Consider the following 15,182-nt stretch of genomic DNA (forward strand, 5'->3'; position numbering starts at 1 on the left):
TGCTAAGTAGCTATTTCAACAGCGCTGATTGATTCTCAGAGATAGCACAGATGTGACCTCCTCCGTCAAAGTCAATGTTGTTTTGGCCCTCAGAATTTCAGAAAAATACAAATGCAAATGAAAAATAATGACAAGGCCCCCATCTTGCCCCGGAGCCATTGCCTTAACAATTACTAATGCCTGCTGGGTTTCCTGTGGGACGCTGACAATGACATAAAAACCATCGAAGACATAACTCCTGTTCTCTATAATATTAATAATGTTAAAGTAGCACAAATTATATCGTTTTAAAAGCCACAGAGTTGAAAGTTTCTGTTGCCCCATATATTCTGCGTTTTAAATTAAAAACTAACAGGAGAACATAGCGTGCCTTGCACATAGTCTTCTTTTGATTGAAAATGCCCTTTTCTTTATCCACCTGGAGAACCTCCACGTATAATACAAAGGCCAGCGTGGCTGTCACCTCAGTGACATGAAGCCTCAATGGCCATGCCCACACTACCACCCGCATCACTTTTTCTTTGCTCCCTATGTGCCCCACCTGCAACATTGCAACCTTGCAGTTCAAGATGGCGTTGTAGGTATCTGGGTACGTGTCTGAATCCCCCACTCAGTGGGGGACCACCTTTGGATGAGGTTCTTCTAGACTCTGGCTATTCTTTAGAATCATCTCTGGGTATGTTTAAAAAAATACAGAAGTTCATGTTCCAACCCAGACCCATTGGCTCAGGATTTCCAGGGTGTAGACCTGCACATTTTTGTTTTAATTTACTCTCCACAGGTGACATTGACTTACAGTCGGGGCTTAGAAGCTCTCACTGTGCCTACTTCCTCTTTATCACTCAATGCCAAGTACAGTGCTCACACAAACCGTGTGTACCGAATGAATTACTTTCATCCACCTTATGTCTCTGTGTAGGTAAATATCGAAATTCTCTGTGTCACCAACCAACTTGCTGGGGTCAACTCAGATGTTTTGTAGGTTCTTCTTGAAGATCTCGGGGTTTCTACAACCACCTTTGTCCATTGGTCCCAGTGCTTTAGCACGCCTGTAGGTGGAAAGATTTTCTCTTGAACAGTAACTGCATGAAGTTTTGCAATAAACAGGTTGCAATTTAAAAGTAGGAGAGATTTATTGCCAAAATGTGACAAGGAAATAAAAATTAGTTGTAAAAGGCCTCTCTGTGTATTCATACATGTGTCCAAATTCAGAACTAGAAAAAAAAAATCCAAGGAAGTTATCTATTCTAACGTCTATGACCAAAATTCGAACTGCCCGATGGTCATTTGCACACTCAGATAACATATTCAAAATGGAACTTACTATATCCTTCCAAAATGGCTCCTTCTCCTTGTTAGAGGTAAAGACTGAATTTTAGATGGTATTATATGATCAAGGACTCAGAATGAGGAAATCTGGCCTTGCCACCTGCCCCTTTCCCCTGTGAAGAAGAGAAATGACGATACAAAGAATAATAGCAGAATACAACTCAGAATATCACATCACTCATATCTGAGTCAGGATCCAATAACCCAGTGAAATATTGCTTGGACTGGAGGTGGAAGTGAGCTATCCATTTCTTTTCTACTATTTCAATCTAAATCTTGAGAACAGCACATTCAGTTCACCCCTTGCAAAGAAGGAGTAAGATGTAGAGATGGATGGTAAGATCTGCAGAGAAGCCCTTGGCCTAACTTACCGCTTACCTCTGTGCTTCGAAGAGTTGGAAAATAAAAGGAGAGAACCACGCCTGGGCCTGGATCAAGGAGACACACTCTGCCTAAGTTTTTTTTTTTTACCAAAGGGGCAAAAAGAGCAAAAAAAATAATAAGAGCATGTGTTTCTGGTTGTAAGATACAGTAACCCTGTCTAGGAGTATAACAGAGCCCAAAGAATGTCCTAGTCTCAGACAAATCACATTAAATTCTCCTGCCCCCTTGATGGAGGAAATGGAAAGTGGGCAGACGTGGACCTGGCATAAAAGCAGCAGCCTGTAGTTACTTCTTATCCTGCTGGCTTCTTGTCGAAAGGCAGCCATCTCAAACTTCCAGACTTCATGGCCCAACAATCCACAACAACAAATGACCCGACCCAAAATGTCAATAATACCAAGCTTGAGAAATGCTGGATTGAAAAGAACATTTATTGAGCACTCACTTTTATCACATACGTGCAAAAAAAACACTATTCTTTACATTTATGATCTCATTTTATTGTAACAGTAACCCCTGGACAAAAACAGAATCCCTGTCTTTGGATGAGGAATTTGAGGCTCAGAGAAACGGAGTAACAGTTCAAGTTCACAGATCTGGGAGGAAGCTGAAAGGCACTGAAACCATGGCTTCTAATTCGCTTCTCATTCCTCTACCACAGAGTTCCCTATTTCCACCACGTCACTCCTGTCTGCCTTTCATATGCCCATTGTCACTGGCATAACTCAGGTCTCTGGGGCAAGGTCTTTTGGCAGGTCAGCCCACAACCATTTCAGGTAGTTCAGCTTTCCTCTTTCCTTAGCCAGACTCTTGGGTAGACGTGGTACAAGTTGAGTGCTACCTAGGATAGAATACATGAATAAAGCCCTGCCAGTCACTTGGTTTTAAACTCAGCAATTTATTCAACCCATTCTTTTGAGAACTTAGACGTATCTTTTGCATGTAATTCTGAAATAATGGTTGATTGTCAATGCAGATCACTTGGTCAAAAATAAACAGCCCACACAATAAAAGTGTCCAAAGATAAAGCACAGTTGGGATTTTGGATAACATAGATTTGGGTTTCAGCTACTTTCCTGCTTGGACTTGCTTATCGCTTCTGTTTCATGTCCTTGAACTCATTTCCGCACTTAGTACCCTCCAGCCACAAGGGTTTTCCTCAGTTTCTCAAGCACACCCAGTTGTTTCCTCAGGGTGTCCACTCGTGATCTTGCTTCTTTAAGAACCAGCTTCCTCCTACAGTTCATTTTATTATCACCTACTTTTTTTTTTCAGGTCTCAATTCAGGTGCTGTTTCTTCCGAGAGGCTCTCCATTAACCTCACCCAATCCAAATCAGCCTCTCTTTTTTCTTTATCACTTGTCACTGTTTGTATTCCATTCTTGGTGGTGTTTGCTAATGTAATGCCTATCTCCCCCACAAAAGGGAGAGAGCTCTGTAAGGGCAAAGGGTAGATCAGCTTGGTTCACCGATGCTAAGACCACAGGCTGCATCAAAAAATATTTTTGAAATAATAAACAAATGGTATCGTCTAAGTTATTTAACCGCTGTGAGGCTTATGTCTTTATCTACCCTATGATGGTTTTAATTCCAATTTCTCAGAGGTATCCTTAGAATGAAATGAGGTACCCTATCTAAACAGCCCAGCATAATAATTGGGCAGTAGCTGCTGCTCCATAAATATTATTCAAGACCTGGGAGTTCTTATTGTAATTCCCGGACTAAATTATTTTCCATGTGACTTGGGATAAGTATGCTGCCTCTCTGTGCCTCCTCATTTTCTTTTATTATTAGGTCACACCATCGGAAAACACTCAAAAAGCACTAATTTCAGCATTTTTTATTTGTCCATGACTTTATACAGAGAAGTAAAATATAATTCAATAGTTTCAGAGTTATGACACCATAATTTGTATGCAAGCTAGAGACAGGACAGGTCTCCATGTAGTGAATAGCGATGTTGGTGGACAGAGAGTCAAAAGTTACTCCCCCGACTCCTAGTACATCTTGGTCGGTAAGTCACGTTCTAATGGGGTCTGATGCCTCCAGATTCTTTTTCACCCCTGACTTAGTTCTTTTTATTTTCACTTCTCAGGTTTGGGGGACATTTTGTGACTCTTTTCTTTGCCACCGATTCCTGATCAGACTTTCCTGAGTTCATCTTTACCCACTCAGCCTTGGGCTGCAGTGTGGAAGGGCGATGAAATTTGTGTTGTGTTTACAAACAGCTGTTTTTTCAGCCCCAGTCAGGAGTGACCTCTACACACACTCCTATCATTGAGTACAGCTGCTGATGAGTTGAGAATCCAATTGATGGATGCATCAAAATGCATCTTGATTCATGGTGGATGGAGGTAAATAAAGAAGGCTAAAATGTGCATTGCACCGTATTATGATTTTCTCAGACTTCTTCCTTTGGTTCCTTATTTCTTAGTTTCCAGAAACTGCAGAGTAGCAGGCAGTGGCCTGTCACACTCAGGAAGCTGACAGTGTGACTATACTAGTCCTGGGGGTCTTCACAGAAAAGGCAGTCGGGGTCCTGTTCCGCTGGAGATTCCATCTGAATGGTGAGTGAGTGCACAGGGAAGCTATTACTGAGGGCTTCGGCAATCTCTCTCCGAACGACCTGGCTGTCCCGGCTGGCTGCTGTTGAAAAGGAACCACAGTGAGACTGGCACCGACAGCATACACGTGGGCAACTAAGTACCATGTGGGGTGGGGCCCAGGCAGAATGCTCAGAAGGAACCAGGTTGCCTCTGATCATCAACCACATCCACACAGACAAGGCAGGGGAAATTCTAGTGCAGCAAAGAGCCTGTCACTATGGGAGCTCTTCCTGCACACAGTTCTTTCTCTCTGGGGACGGGCACTCCTAGGAGCAGAGTATAGAGGGGAGAGAAGCCCTGGAAAAAGCCAAGACAGAACTGTTATTTCTTATATAGCCTTGCTCAGCAGTCCCCAGGGATCTCTGGGTTATAGCCCTTGTTTCTAATCAGAATGTATATCAAGGCTAGTGACAGGAAGCAGGAAGCATTTAGAGCCCCCGAGACTTTTCATAGTGTAGCAACCCTCACTGCCATCTTTTCTCTTATCCCAAAAGGTATCATGAGGCTGTAAAGTTCCCTGCATAGTAACCTGATTACTAGATTCTTCCATTTGCAGTGAAATATTGGTGTAGTGCATGGTGTGAATTCTCTGTAGCCAGATCTGAGCCCCTCAGCGAAGATGAGGGTGTCTGAGAAAGCAAAATCCTCAAATGACTGTCACCGGTGTTCCTGTACCCTGTCTCTAAGTAACTTCTTGAGGCGTTTTTTTTTAGTGGCCTAACATGTCATACTTGGCCTGAGCTGTCTCCTGAGGCGGTGAAATACCTCCCACTGCCCACTCTCCCAGCCCTAGGACATATCATGGACAAAATCAGCTTCTACTTGAGAAAGTAGTTTTTACAATAAACCCAACATCCTAAGAATCATCTCATACGGTTACAGAATTTCTAACCATCCAGTAAAAAAGACACCATTAATTTTTACTAGCATATTTTTCAGCTTGTTAGAACCTTATGGATGGAACCTGTGTCTCCCTCATCTTTCTATCCTCAGCAATAGGCAAAGTTTCTTATCCACAGGAGATATTCAATGAAGATTTATTGTTGAAATCATCCCTATTACTTAACTAACTGATTGGGCACCAAGTCAAACAAGCAAAACCTAATTTTTAGAGTCTAAGGTCTTGAAATTTGGGTGGCATTTTATCCCTTTGTTCTACTCTCTATCCACTTCAGTTGGCCTCAAGGGATGGCATCAGTATCTTTGTTGCCATGACAACATTGACAAGGGGGATGGTTTTCAAAGGCTCTTGGTAATACAAAACACTCTACAGTTGTTTTGACAGGCCCCAGACACTAAGGGCAGCTCTACAAAAAGGAGGGCAATTACTGACTTTACAGAACAAGGACTGAATTTTGTCCAGGGCATTGACAAAATTCACTGACCTGCAGCAACGTGAACGGAGACAATCGTTTGGTTCATTGTTAGAGACCAGACGTGCAAGCTGTGCACAGACACCACCCCTTCCACTGCTAACATGAGCTCTTTCATGCTGTTGTAGTTCAGGTTCTTTGGCACACCTGACAAAAGGGAGGGGACAGGAGCTATTGTTATTCAACTGAATATAGCTCATCAAGATGGCTAATTAGGGGTGCAGAGTCCTCCCCCAAACTTGCCCTCTTCCATTTATGGTTTGTTATTTCAAACATTTACAAATCAGATTCACCTCTTTCAAAGGGTTTTCCATCCATCAAAAGTTCATGAAAAATGTTTGCAGGTTTTACTACGCAATAATCAACCACGGTAACCATTTCTCGTTTTCAGGGTGTAGTATGCAAGCAACTGTGCTTTTCCCAATTATCTTTGCATATACCCAGGAAGCAAAATGAAGTGACCTGGGGTTTGGTATCAAATAATCCCAGGTTAGCGTTGTGGCTATAATTATTTCAAACTTACCCAACTCTTGGATCTTCTCTGATTCTTAGCACATTTGTAATAAGGTAGAGGCGGTACGAACAATATGTAGCCCACAGAGTTCTTTGAGGAGCAAATCAGAAAATAACTGCCCTTTGTAAACTGTAATCCTATACAGATGTTAGTTATCCATCAGATCGCTTAGTGAACTGTGTTAATAGGCGCTCCTAACATTGTACCTACCGCCTTATTATTTCTTTTGTAAATTTTCCATTAATTTAGTTACGTTATTAGGGTTTAATGTCCGGGTCACAGAATGTAGTCGTTTGACTGTCATTCTGATTTCTAAAGGAACAGTGTGGAACACAGAGAAGTGGGAAGTCTGGCAGCCAGTCAGCTATGCTTTGAGGCCAGAGGAACTGGGGTGTCTCTAGCATGTGGAAGAGAAGGCTAAGGGAAGTAGGACCACTTTTTTCAAACATTGCAAGGATTGTCATATAGAAGATGAGAGGATATGAAAGTGTGAAGTTGCTTGCTTTGGCTAGCTACAGAAGGAACCAATGGTTTGTTAGAATTGTAAAGGACAGAATTTTTTTTTTTTTTTGGATAGAATAATTTTTTTTTTAAATCAACTCAACCAGCCAACAACGGTAAAGCCATTGGATGCAATAAGTGAATTCCTATCAACTGAGAGTTATCCAAAGAGAATGATGTAGAAGAGATTTCTAAGGATGACCACCTTTTAGCCTCTACTTCAGGTGTGTGTGTGTGTGTGTGTGTGTGTGTGTGTGTGTGCGTGCACGCGCCTGAGGTGTTTGTTAAAAATAAATATGTCTCGGCCCCATTCCTGTTCTCCTGAAGGAAATGTCTATGGACGAGGCTCTGAAATCTACATGCTTTCAGAGTGGCTGTCAACCTTGGATGCACAGTAGTGTCACTGAAGGAGATTTCAGAAATCCTGATGACCAGGTTATACCCAAGAGAGATTAAGTCAGACTCTGGGGATAACACGTGGCATCAGTATTTTCATAGCTCGACTGGTGATTCTAACACACAGCCAAAGGTGGAGAACCATTGCACTAACATTTACAAGCCACTGGGCTGTGGTTCTACTTTACAATGGTTCTCAGGCTTGGCTACATGTTACAAAACCATCAAAGCCATCCCCACCCCAGTCAATTAAATCAGAATCTTTGGATAAGGGGCCTGGTCATAAATATTTTTTGAAAGCTTCCCAGATGATTGTCATGAGCAGAGTTGAAGCATTTACTTAAAGGAATTGGGCATCCTTAATCCCCCTTTTTTCAGGATTTAAGAACCTTGCTCTTGGGGATTTCCTCTTTGGGGCTAATTTAAAATTCTGTACATTTGAGTTTTGTTTAATCCCACTTCATATTGTTTCATGGAGATAACAAAAAGCTGATCAACACATTCTTTTATGCTGTGAGCTGCACAAAGCTCAGGGTACCAGAAAAAAGTTAAAGGAGATTTTGTCTCAGATTAGCTGTAGAATGTGTATGAGTCATGGGTGTTATATTGTAAAAATAATAACATATGTTTATTGAGAACCTACCATAAGTCAAGTTTTGTGCTAAGCACTTTTTACTTAATTTATAGGGATTCTTTTATTTTAATATTTATAAGAACTTTAAGAGCTAGTTATCAGTGTTACAGTCAGAGAAGTTAAAACGCATTGCCATGATATGGATGGACCTAGAGAACATTATGTTAAGTGAAATAAGTCAGACAGAGAAACACAAATACCATATGATCTCACTTATATGTAGCATATAAAGACTAGAATAAATGAACAAACGAATCAGAAACAGTCTCAGAGATATAGAGAAAAACCTAAGGATTGCTAGATGGGAGGAGGCATAGGAATGAAGGAGAAGGTGAGGGGATTAGAAAGCACAATCGGTAACCACAATATTGCCACAGGGATATGAAAGACAGTTTGGGGAATGTAATCAATAATGTCGTAAAGATTTTGTAGGGTATCTGATGGACACTTGTCTTATTAGGGACACTACTTCAGGGATGGTGTAGATGCCTGATCACTGCAGTGTACACCTGAAGCTGAGGCTGAATAACAATGAATGCCAACTATAATTATATCTATATAGTCATAAGAAGTGGAGTACAGCATAAGGAATAGAGACAGTGGAAATATAATGGCTGTGTACAATGTCAGAGCGGTAGTAGATTGGGGGAGGGGGCTATCAGTTTGTGAGGGGTATAAATGTCTAACTATTACATTGTTTCATACACCTGAAACTAATTTAAAAAAGCATTGCCAAGACCACATAGATAAGTACAATGTCAGAATCTGAAGTTCATGCTCTGAGTATGAAGCGTTGTGCAAGTGTTAGCCTCTGGGTATTGTGACCTAAAGTTAACTATTATGCCTAGTGTGTCATCTCTGAGGAGTTTCATTTGACCCTTTGAAGACCCACTGTGATTCATCTAAGACCCTCGAGATGAAGTCATAATCCCATTACCCTTTGTCTCTCTTTCCTCGTTCATTTCTTTCCTTTTATGGAGAACACAAGTCGGCTATTACTTATCTTACTCTATGAAATAATGTTGACAAGCAAGAGGGTATGCTCCCATTGACCTCAATGCTCCATCACATCCTAGAAACCTTTTATTTTCCCCCTGAGGGAGTCTATAAAAATATTAATGCATTCAGGAAAAGACTCAAATTAGTGTTTAAAAAATAATTTCCCAGATTAATAGACATAGAAAAAAAATCACTCGACATAATTCATAATTAAAGAATTACATATGGAACCAATGAGATAAAATATTTCACCTATCAGATTAGAAAAGAATAAGCAGTTTGATAATACTCAATGATGGTGAAGATGTGAGGAAATGGACACTGGCATATGCTATTGGCCAGAAAGAAACTGATACGGTATCTTTGGTGGAAATGGCAATAACTATCAAATTTGAAAATGCATATAACTTTTGAAATAGCAATATCATTTCTAGGAATTATGCCATAGATAATACAAGTGCTAAAATTATATATATCTAAGAATGGTAGTTACACATTTTTTATAATGTCCATCAATAAGCAAGTACATGCATACAGTGGAATATTTCATAGCTATATAAAAGAGTGGAGTGTTTCTATGTGTATACTAATATGGAAAGATCTCCAAGTGAAAAAGCAAGGTGCAGGACAAAATATGTGTCAATCCAGCATCCCATTTATATAAAAATATGCATGCATACACATACTCTCTCTCTCACTCTCTCTCTCTCTCTATATATATATATGTCTATATATATATATATATATATATATATATATATATATACACACATATATATGTAGATCTATATAGACATATGTATAAAATATATGTTGTGGTATACATGTGTATATATATATATATGCACATATAAATATATATATAACATATATAAGTGCATAGATATTTTTTGCAACATGTATGTCAACTTATTAGTAGGTGTTACCCCTGATGAATAGGACTCAGAATTCAAAGTTGGAAAAACGCAGAGACTTTTAATATTCATTTTCTACCTTTCTGTATTATTTTAAAATTTTACCAAAAACATGTATAGTTTTATGGTAACCTAATTTGAAAACCTAGTTTAAAAATTAAACAGCTTCCATATAGGAGTTACCTGAGAGTTTCAATAATTAGCTCTCCTTTCTTTAAGTAAAATAAGAAAGATAGTCACCAGAGAAGATCTATACTGAGAGATAGAAAAAATGGAATATAGTCATCTCAGATTGTGCACTGATTTGTCTTTTATCCCCCTTTAAGTCAATAAGTTTCATAATAACAACAGCTGCAGCTCAGTACTTGGCCACCAGGAAAGGAAAGGGATGCTTCAGTGATTTGACAAACTAAATATTGTCACCTTCTGAGCGGGGAAATTCGCTTGTTACTCAGTGATGTTTGACTCCATTTTGTTTCACTATTGTCAACACTTATAGTGCCCAGTGAGAACAAACCCTTCAATGTGTACTTAGCAGTAAACACTAAGGACATGTGAGCTGTTTTAAAGAAACTGCACTCTGAGACTACATCTATCTTAGATCAAAATGTGCTAGACAAAAAAAAAAAAAAAAATTCAGCCAATATCTGGGTATTTTTCATCATCCAAATGTTTGATACGATGCACACCTCTAGTCTTGATTTAATTTTCTCTGTGCCGTTCCCAGTAGGAATCTCTTAATTGGCATGAAAAGACTAGCCGAGTGGTTCTCAAGGTGTGGTCCCAGACCAGTAGTAACAGCATCTTGTTAGAAATTCAGTCTTGGGCCCCACCCCAGACCTACTGTCTCAGGAACCATATGGGTGGGCCCAGCAATCTGTGTTGTAACAGACATTCCAAGAGATTCTGATGCCACAGAACTGCTGGCCGAGTCTTACAAGGATTTTAGGCAAGTCCTTCAGAATTGTTTCAGCGCTGCCTGAAGGATAGATTTATGTAGTCTTTCATAGGTCTTTTCCATATATTTCGGGTTAAACTAATATTTTTGCAATATCTCCCTCCATGTCTATCTTTAGTGTTTGTACATATTGTTTTTACACTGAGCCATATCATTTACTAGTTGCTGGAGGAAAAATAGAAGCCAAAAATGATCATATTTGGTTTTACGAAAATTCCTTATCATTTTAAATTTTCTCTAGGAGCATGCCTGAGGCCATTTTAGTGTGTGTGGTTATAGGGACAAGAAAACATGGCTCCTAGGAATAATAATAAAATCATTCTTACCTTCCATCAGTAAGATGGAGAAGTCCTTTAAGACAGTGATGGTGCTGGCCATAACCAGGATGGAAAAGACAAATGTACAGATTGGGTCGGCCATTTTATAGTCTGGCTAGAAAACACAAGGACTTTGGTTACTTGAATGTATGCCTCCTTTGCAGAAAGTGTGATTAATAAAATAAGTAAACGTTTCTGTTTCTTTCTCTCTCCGTCATCCTTTCACCCTCCTGACACTTGACATCCAACTCAGAGGCAAGACTTCCCAAATACTCACTCCTTCTTTTAAGCTTTAAACTACCAGTGACTGAAGAAGGGAGAGTAAAGGACAAGCTCTCCTCATAATTTAGGAGGGAAAGGGAAAGATATCCTTGAGTGTTTTTTAAGAGGCCTGATTTAATGTCTCTGGAATTAATAGAAATACAGAGTGTGTGATGAAAATATGCACTAATTTACATGATATTCAGTGACTTTTCAGCCTTAATTATGATGAGAAGAAAGCATGGTATCCGCTCAGAGGTGGCAAGTGACCGAGGTACAGCTGGAGCTTGGTCTTGGCAGACTGGGGGTAGTTTGTTTCTTTCCCTCCCAAGTATGACACATACTTGAGGCAGGCATCTTTGATACAGTGCTAAGAGCACAGTCCTAAGAGGACGGGATGAGGCTTCATGCTTGCACTTCTCATCATTGAAGCCCTTAGCTTAAATGGTGAAACACCTGCTCGTCTGCCTCTGATGAAGTTTTGTGCCACACAAGTCTGTGCCTCATTATCTCCAAGAAACTTGGCATCAACCTAACCTTTACAAGAGTGGTCTCAAACTCCACTAACCCATACAATTTTGAACTATTTTGTTTTAAACTTAGAGCTTTCAGTGAGCATTTGCTCACAACTGAATTCAGATAATGTCTTTGTAATTTATATTTACCTTTTCATTTTTTAGTAGAAATAACGTAGAGTCCCTGCTAAGTGGACACCATGATGCACACAGTGCTGAATGCTCTTCTGCATTACCCGTCTACCTCCACCCCAACCCCCCTCTGGTGGATCTCGGTGTTGCCATTTAGAGATCTGTAGTGAATATTCCTTTAGGGTCGGAGGCCCCCCCAGGATTCATTCCCACTTTCCATTAACACTTTGACATTTTAAGGAGAAGTTACCTCTCCCCCATTGTGGGTGATATTGGTGGGAGAGTCATGCAGATGCTATACCCTCCCCCAACCAAGCAGCAGGTACAAGACCCACGTTAGGTCAATTAGACTCCCTTTCCCCGATATTCAAATCTTCAGCATAGTGACGAGAACAGAAAAAAAAAAAAAATTTATTTGAGTCACATTCATTTTAGTGTGGTGTCTAGGGACAGAAGTTGGATAGTTTCTGAAATCCAGATACCCAAAGTCACCCTTATTTCTACCTTGATTTCTGTCTGAAAGTACACCCAATAAATTTCAGCCGATAAATTCATTTTTTGCTTAAAGGAGCTAGACAGCTTTTCTGTTGCTTGCACCCCAAGAACCTTCAGGTATTCATGGTTCCACTGCGGTCTTTCTTGACCCCATGACAAAAGGAACTACAAGTACTTTCTTAAAAGACTGGCAGCCCTACAGTTAAACACACAGCTCTTAAGAATTTGGAAAGTCTAAAGTTTCAGTCTTCCAATGTTTGTTTGTTTAAACCTTACAAAGTCGTTTGTGTAGGGAAATGTAGGTGGTCCACCCTTGTTTAAGTTAGTTTCGGAAGGTGTCAGCTACCTAATCGACAAAATTACTATGACTGTGAGTAAGCTCAAACATGCTCACCTTAAAGTAGATAATAAGTGCACTGGTTAACACGCTGATGCTCTGAAATAGATCTCCAAGGGCATGCACAAACGCTGCTCTCACACTGGCATTAACTTGCACTCCTTTGTGATTGTGGCCAGGGCGTCTCTGGTGCAAAATCACACTTAGCCTGAAAGAGAGAACAGTGTTCTCAGTACACATGAGATTAACTCTTAAAAAACTATGCAGCATAACAGAGGAGTTGACAATAGCATGTGTTACCCAAAATGGCAGATCGTTGAACTATTAATGCTTTACAGTGTACTCTTTTGGACTAATTTTGAATACAAGTGTATCATAGAATTTAAAATTTTTCACACAAGGATAGACAATGAAGATTCACCTCAATTTTCTCTTCCACTCACCTAATGTTACTGTGTTCTACATTAAAACTGAAAAGCATCATTTCTTAGGTGAAAGCCAAGCGTTTGACAGTAGGGAGGGGAAATATTTATTGAGGTTCTATTGAATGTCACGCCCTGAGCTAGGCTTAAAGCTGAGCTTTGATGGGAACTTAATTAAGTGTACTGGTTTCAAATGCAAAAAGCAGCAAAAAGGGATAAAACAAAATAAGAAGTACTGAATTTTATCAGGATTGGATTTTTAATCGTTTACTTCCTAAATTGTATTCATTTCCACAAGAATTTGAAATTTGAATAATTTCCTTGTGGCCAATGGTATGCTTATTATTTGCATAGCTATTTATCGAGAGACTGAACTATATTAATGTATTAAAAATGTATATATATATGACACATTGCAAAATTTAATATCTCCTACCCAAGTCAAAGAGATAAATAGTAGGCACTATAAATTATGTACCTGATTTATTTTTCTATAACTTTAAGAGGTATTAGACCAAAGGTAAAATGAGCACCTTTTTACTGACGACCAACAAGGGGTATTTTGCCTAGAAACCTTTCTTGTACATTGTGCAAACAAAGGTTTTTAAAAATTATTGTTTAGTATCATGTATCCCCATCTATTTTCATTAAAGTGTCTGATAAATCTCAGGTCACCACCACGAAGCAGATTTAGCTATCCACCAAGATTTGATTACTACATATGTACAGTTTTTAGATGGTCAGTGTTTGGGCAGAAATTCACCCTCAATTAGGAATTACCATTTACATCAAGTACAATAGGGAGTCTGATTGAGTTGGAGAAGCAAAGCAATTGGGTAGGATTTCAAAGGTTATGTTGGAGGTAAAAAAGCTAGGAGGGGAGGGAATGTGTCAGGCAGAGAAAATTTAGCACGCAGTCGCCTTAGCCTCTGTCAATGAGCCTCATCTTCGAATCCCTTCGCAACTGCTATTAGAACTTTCTGTCCTGATTTTGGGCCTGCGAGGAATGTGTTCGTTTCCAAATTATGGTTTTGATATCTCTATATTCCGACAACACAGCATCTAGCAGCACTTGAAACCTATAATCCCAGTTCTGGGAGAAAAGGTTATAGTTACTCAGTATCCCTACCCATGAGTAACTACCTACTTGCACAGGGAAGTCAACACTTTTCAGTTCCCTTGTCTTTCTAAGCACATGCAAATTAAAGTCAAAGTTCAAAAGCAGTTAGCAAAAAAGAAAATGTGGATGATATCTACTTAGAAAGTCATACTCAATCATCAAGGGTCCAGACGTGTGTGGTAGTTAGCTGGGTGGATCCTTTATCTTCATGTAGTATTGATACAACTCATGGGATATACGCGTATGACTCTCTAGAAATTATTAATATTTTTATTTTTCCTGCTGCCTTGTGTACATATCGTTCTCCTCATGCAAAGACGACACTGTTGACCCCCAGTCAGCAGGACATGTGCTCAGCTTGTCTCCTAGTGGTGATAGATTAGCATCGATGCCCCCAGGGTCAGTGTGAAATGCGTTTTCAAGATAACTGGGTGGAAATAGGGACCTCATCAGTGACAGTAGATGAAATACCACTCTGCTAATTGTTTAGCGCAGACAATTTTGAGCAATAGTTTGCAAACTAAGGTGTGAGGAACGGAGGCAGGCACAAGGTGAAAGGATCAGAGTGACCCGAGGAGTGTCTTCAAGGTGTGCATACTCAGATTCTCCTCTAATTCGAGAGATTCCTTTGTGCCCTCTCTTAAAAAAACAAACAAACAAACAAACAACAACAAAAAAAAAACCAGCTTAAATGCCATTCTGCTATCACTGTCTCCTTCATTTTCATGTATAAGCCTACTGTGTAGTGTGTATCACGTTGCATTGCAAGATAGACAGATAGATGATACGTAGATAGCGGATAAGTGTCCTATTGCTGCTGCAAGAAATTACCACAAAGCCTTAGTGACTTACAACAATATAAGTGTATATAGGGGTGTGCAAGACTTCATTCCTACTGGAGGCTCTAGCAGAGAATTCATTTTCTTATCTTTTCCAGCTTCTAGAGGTCACTTACATTCCTTGGCTCCAAGCCCC

General features: G+C 39.7%; 1 protein-coding gene across 1 annotated transcript in view; it reads right to left on the reverse strand.

Moving 5' to 3' along the window:
* Positions 1-3,537: 3,537 nt before the first annotated feature.
* The window catches only part of SLC30A8 (solute carrier family 30 member 8), a 34,704-nt gene continuing 23,059 nt past the window's right edge, over positions 3,538-15,182 (reverse strand). The window contains exons 5-8 of the mRNA XM_019713162.2: positions 12,723-12,873; positions 10,935-11,040; positions 5,705-5,839; positions 3,538-4,359 (exon numbers count right to left, since the gene is read on the reverse strand). Of these exons, the coding sequence (XP_019568721.2) occupies positions 4,214-4,359; positions 5,705-5,839; positions 10,935-11,040; positions 12,723-12,873 (538 nt within the window). The 3' untranslated portion in view covers positions 3,538-4,213. The remainder of the gene's footprint in view (positions 4,360-5,704; positions 5,840-10,934; positions 11,041-12,722; positions 12,874-15,182) is intronic.

This window comes from Rhinolophus sinicus, linkage group LG12 (genome assembly GCF_036562045.2).
Source record: "Rhinolophus sinicus isolate RSC01 linkage group LG12, ASM3656204v1, whole genome shotgun sequence".
Taxonomy (NCBI): Eukaryota; Metazoa; Chordata; class Mammalia; order Chiroptera; family Rhinolophidae; genus Rhinolophus; species Rhinolophus sinicus.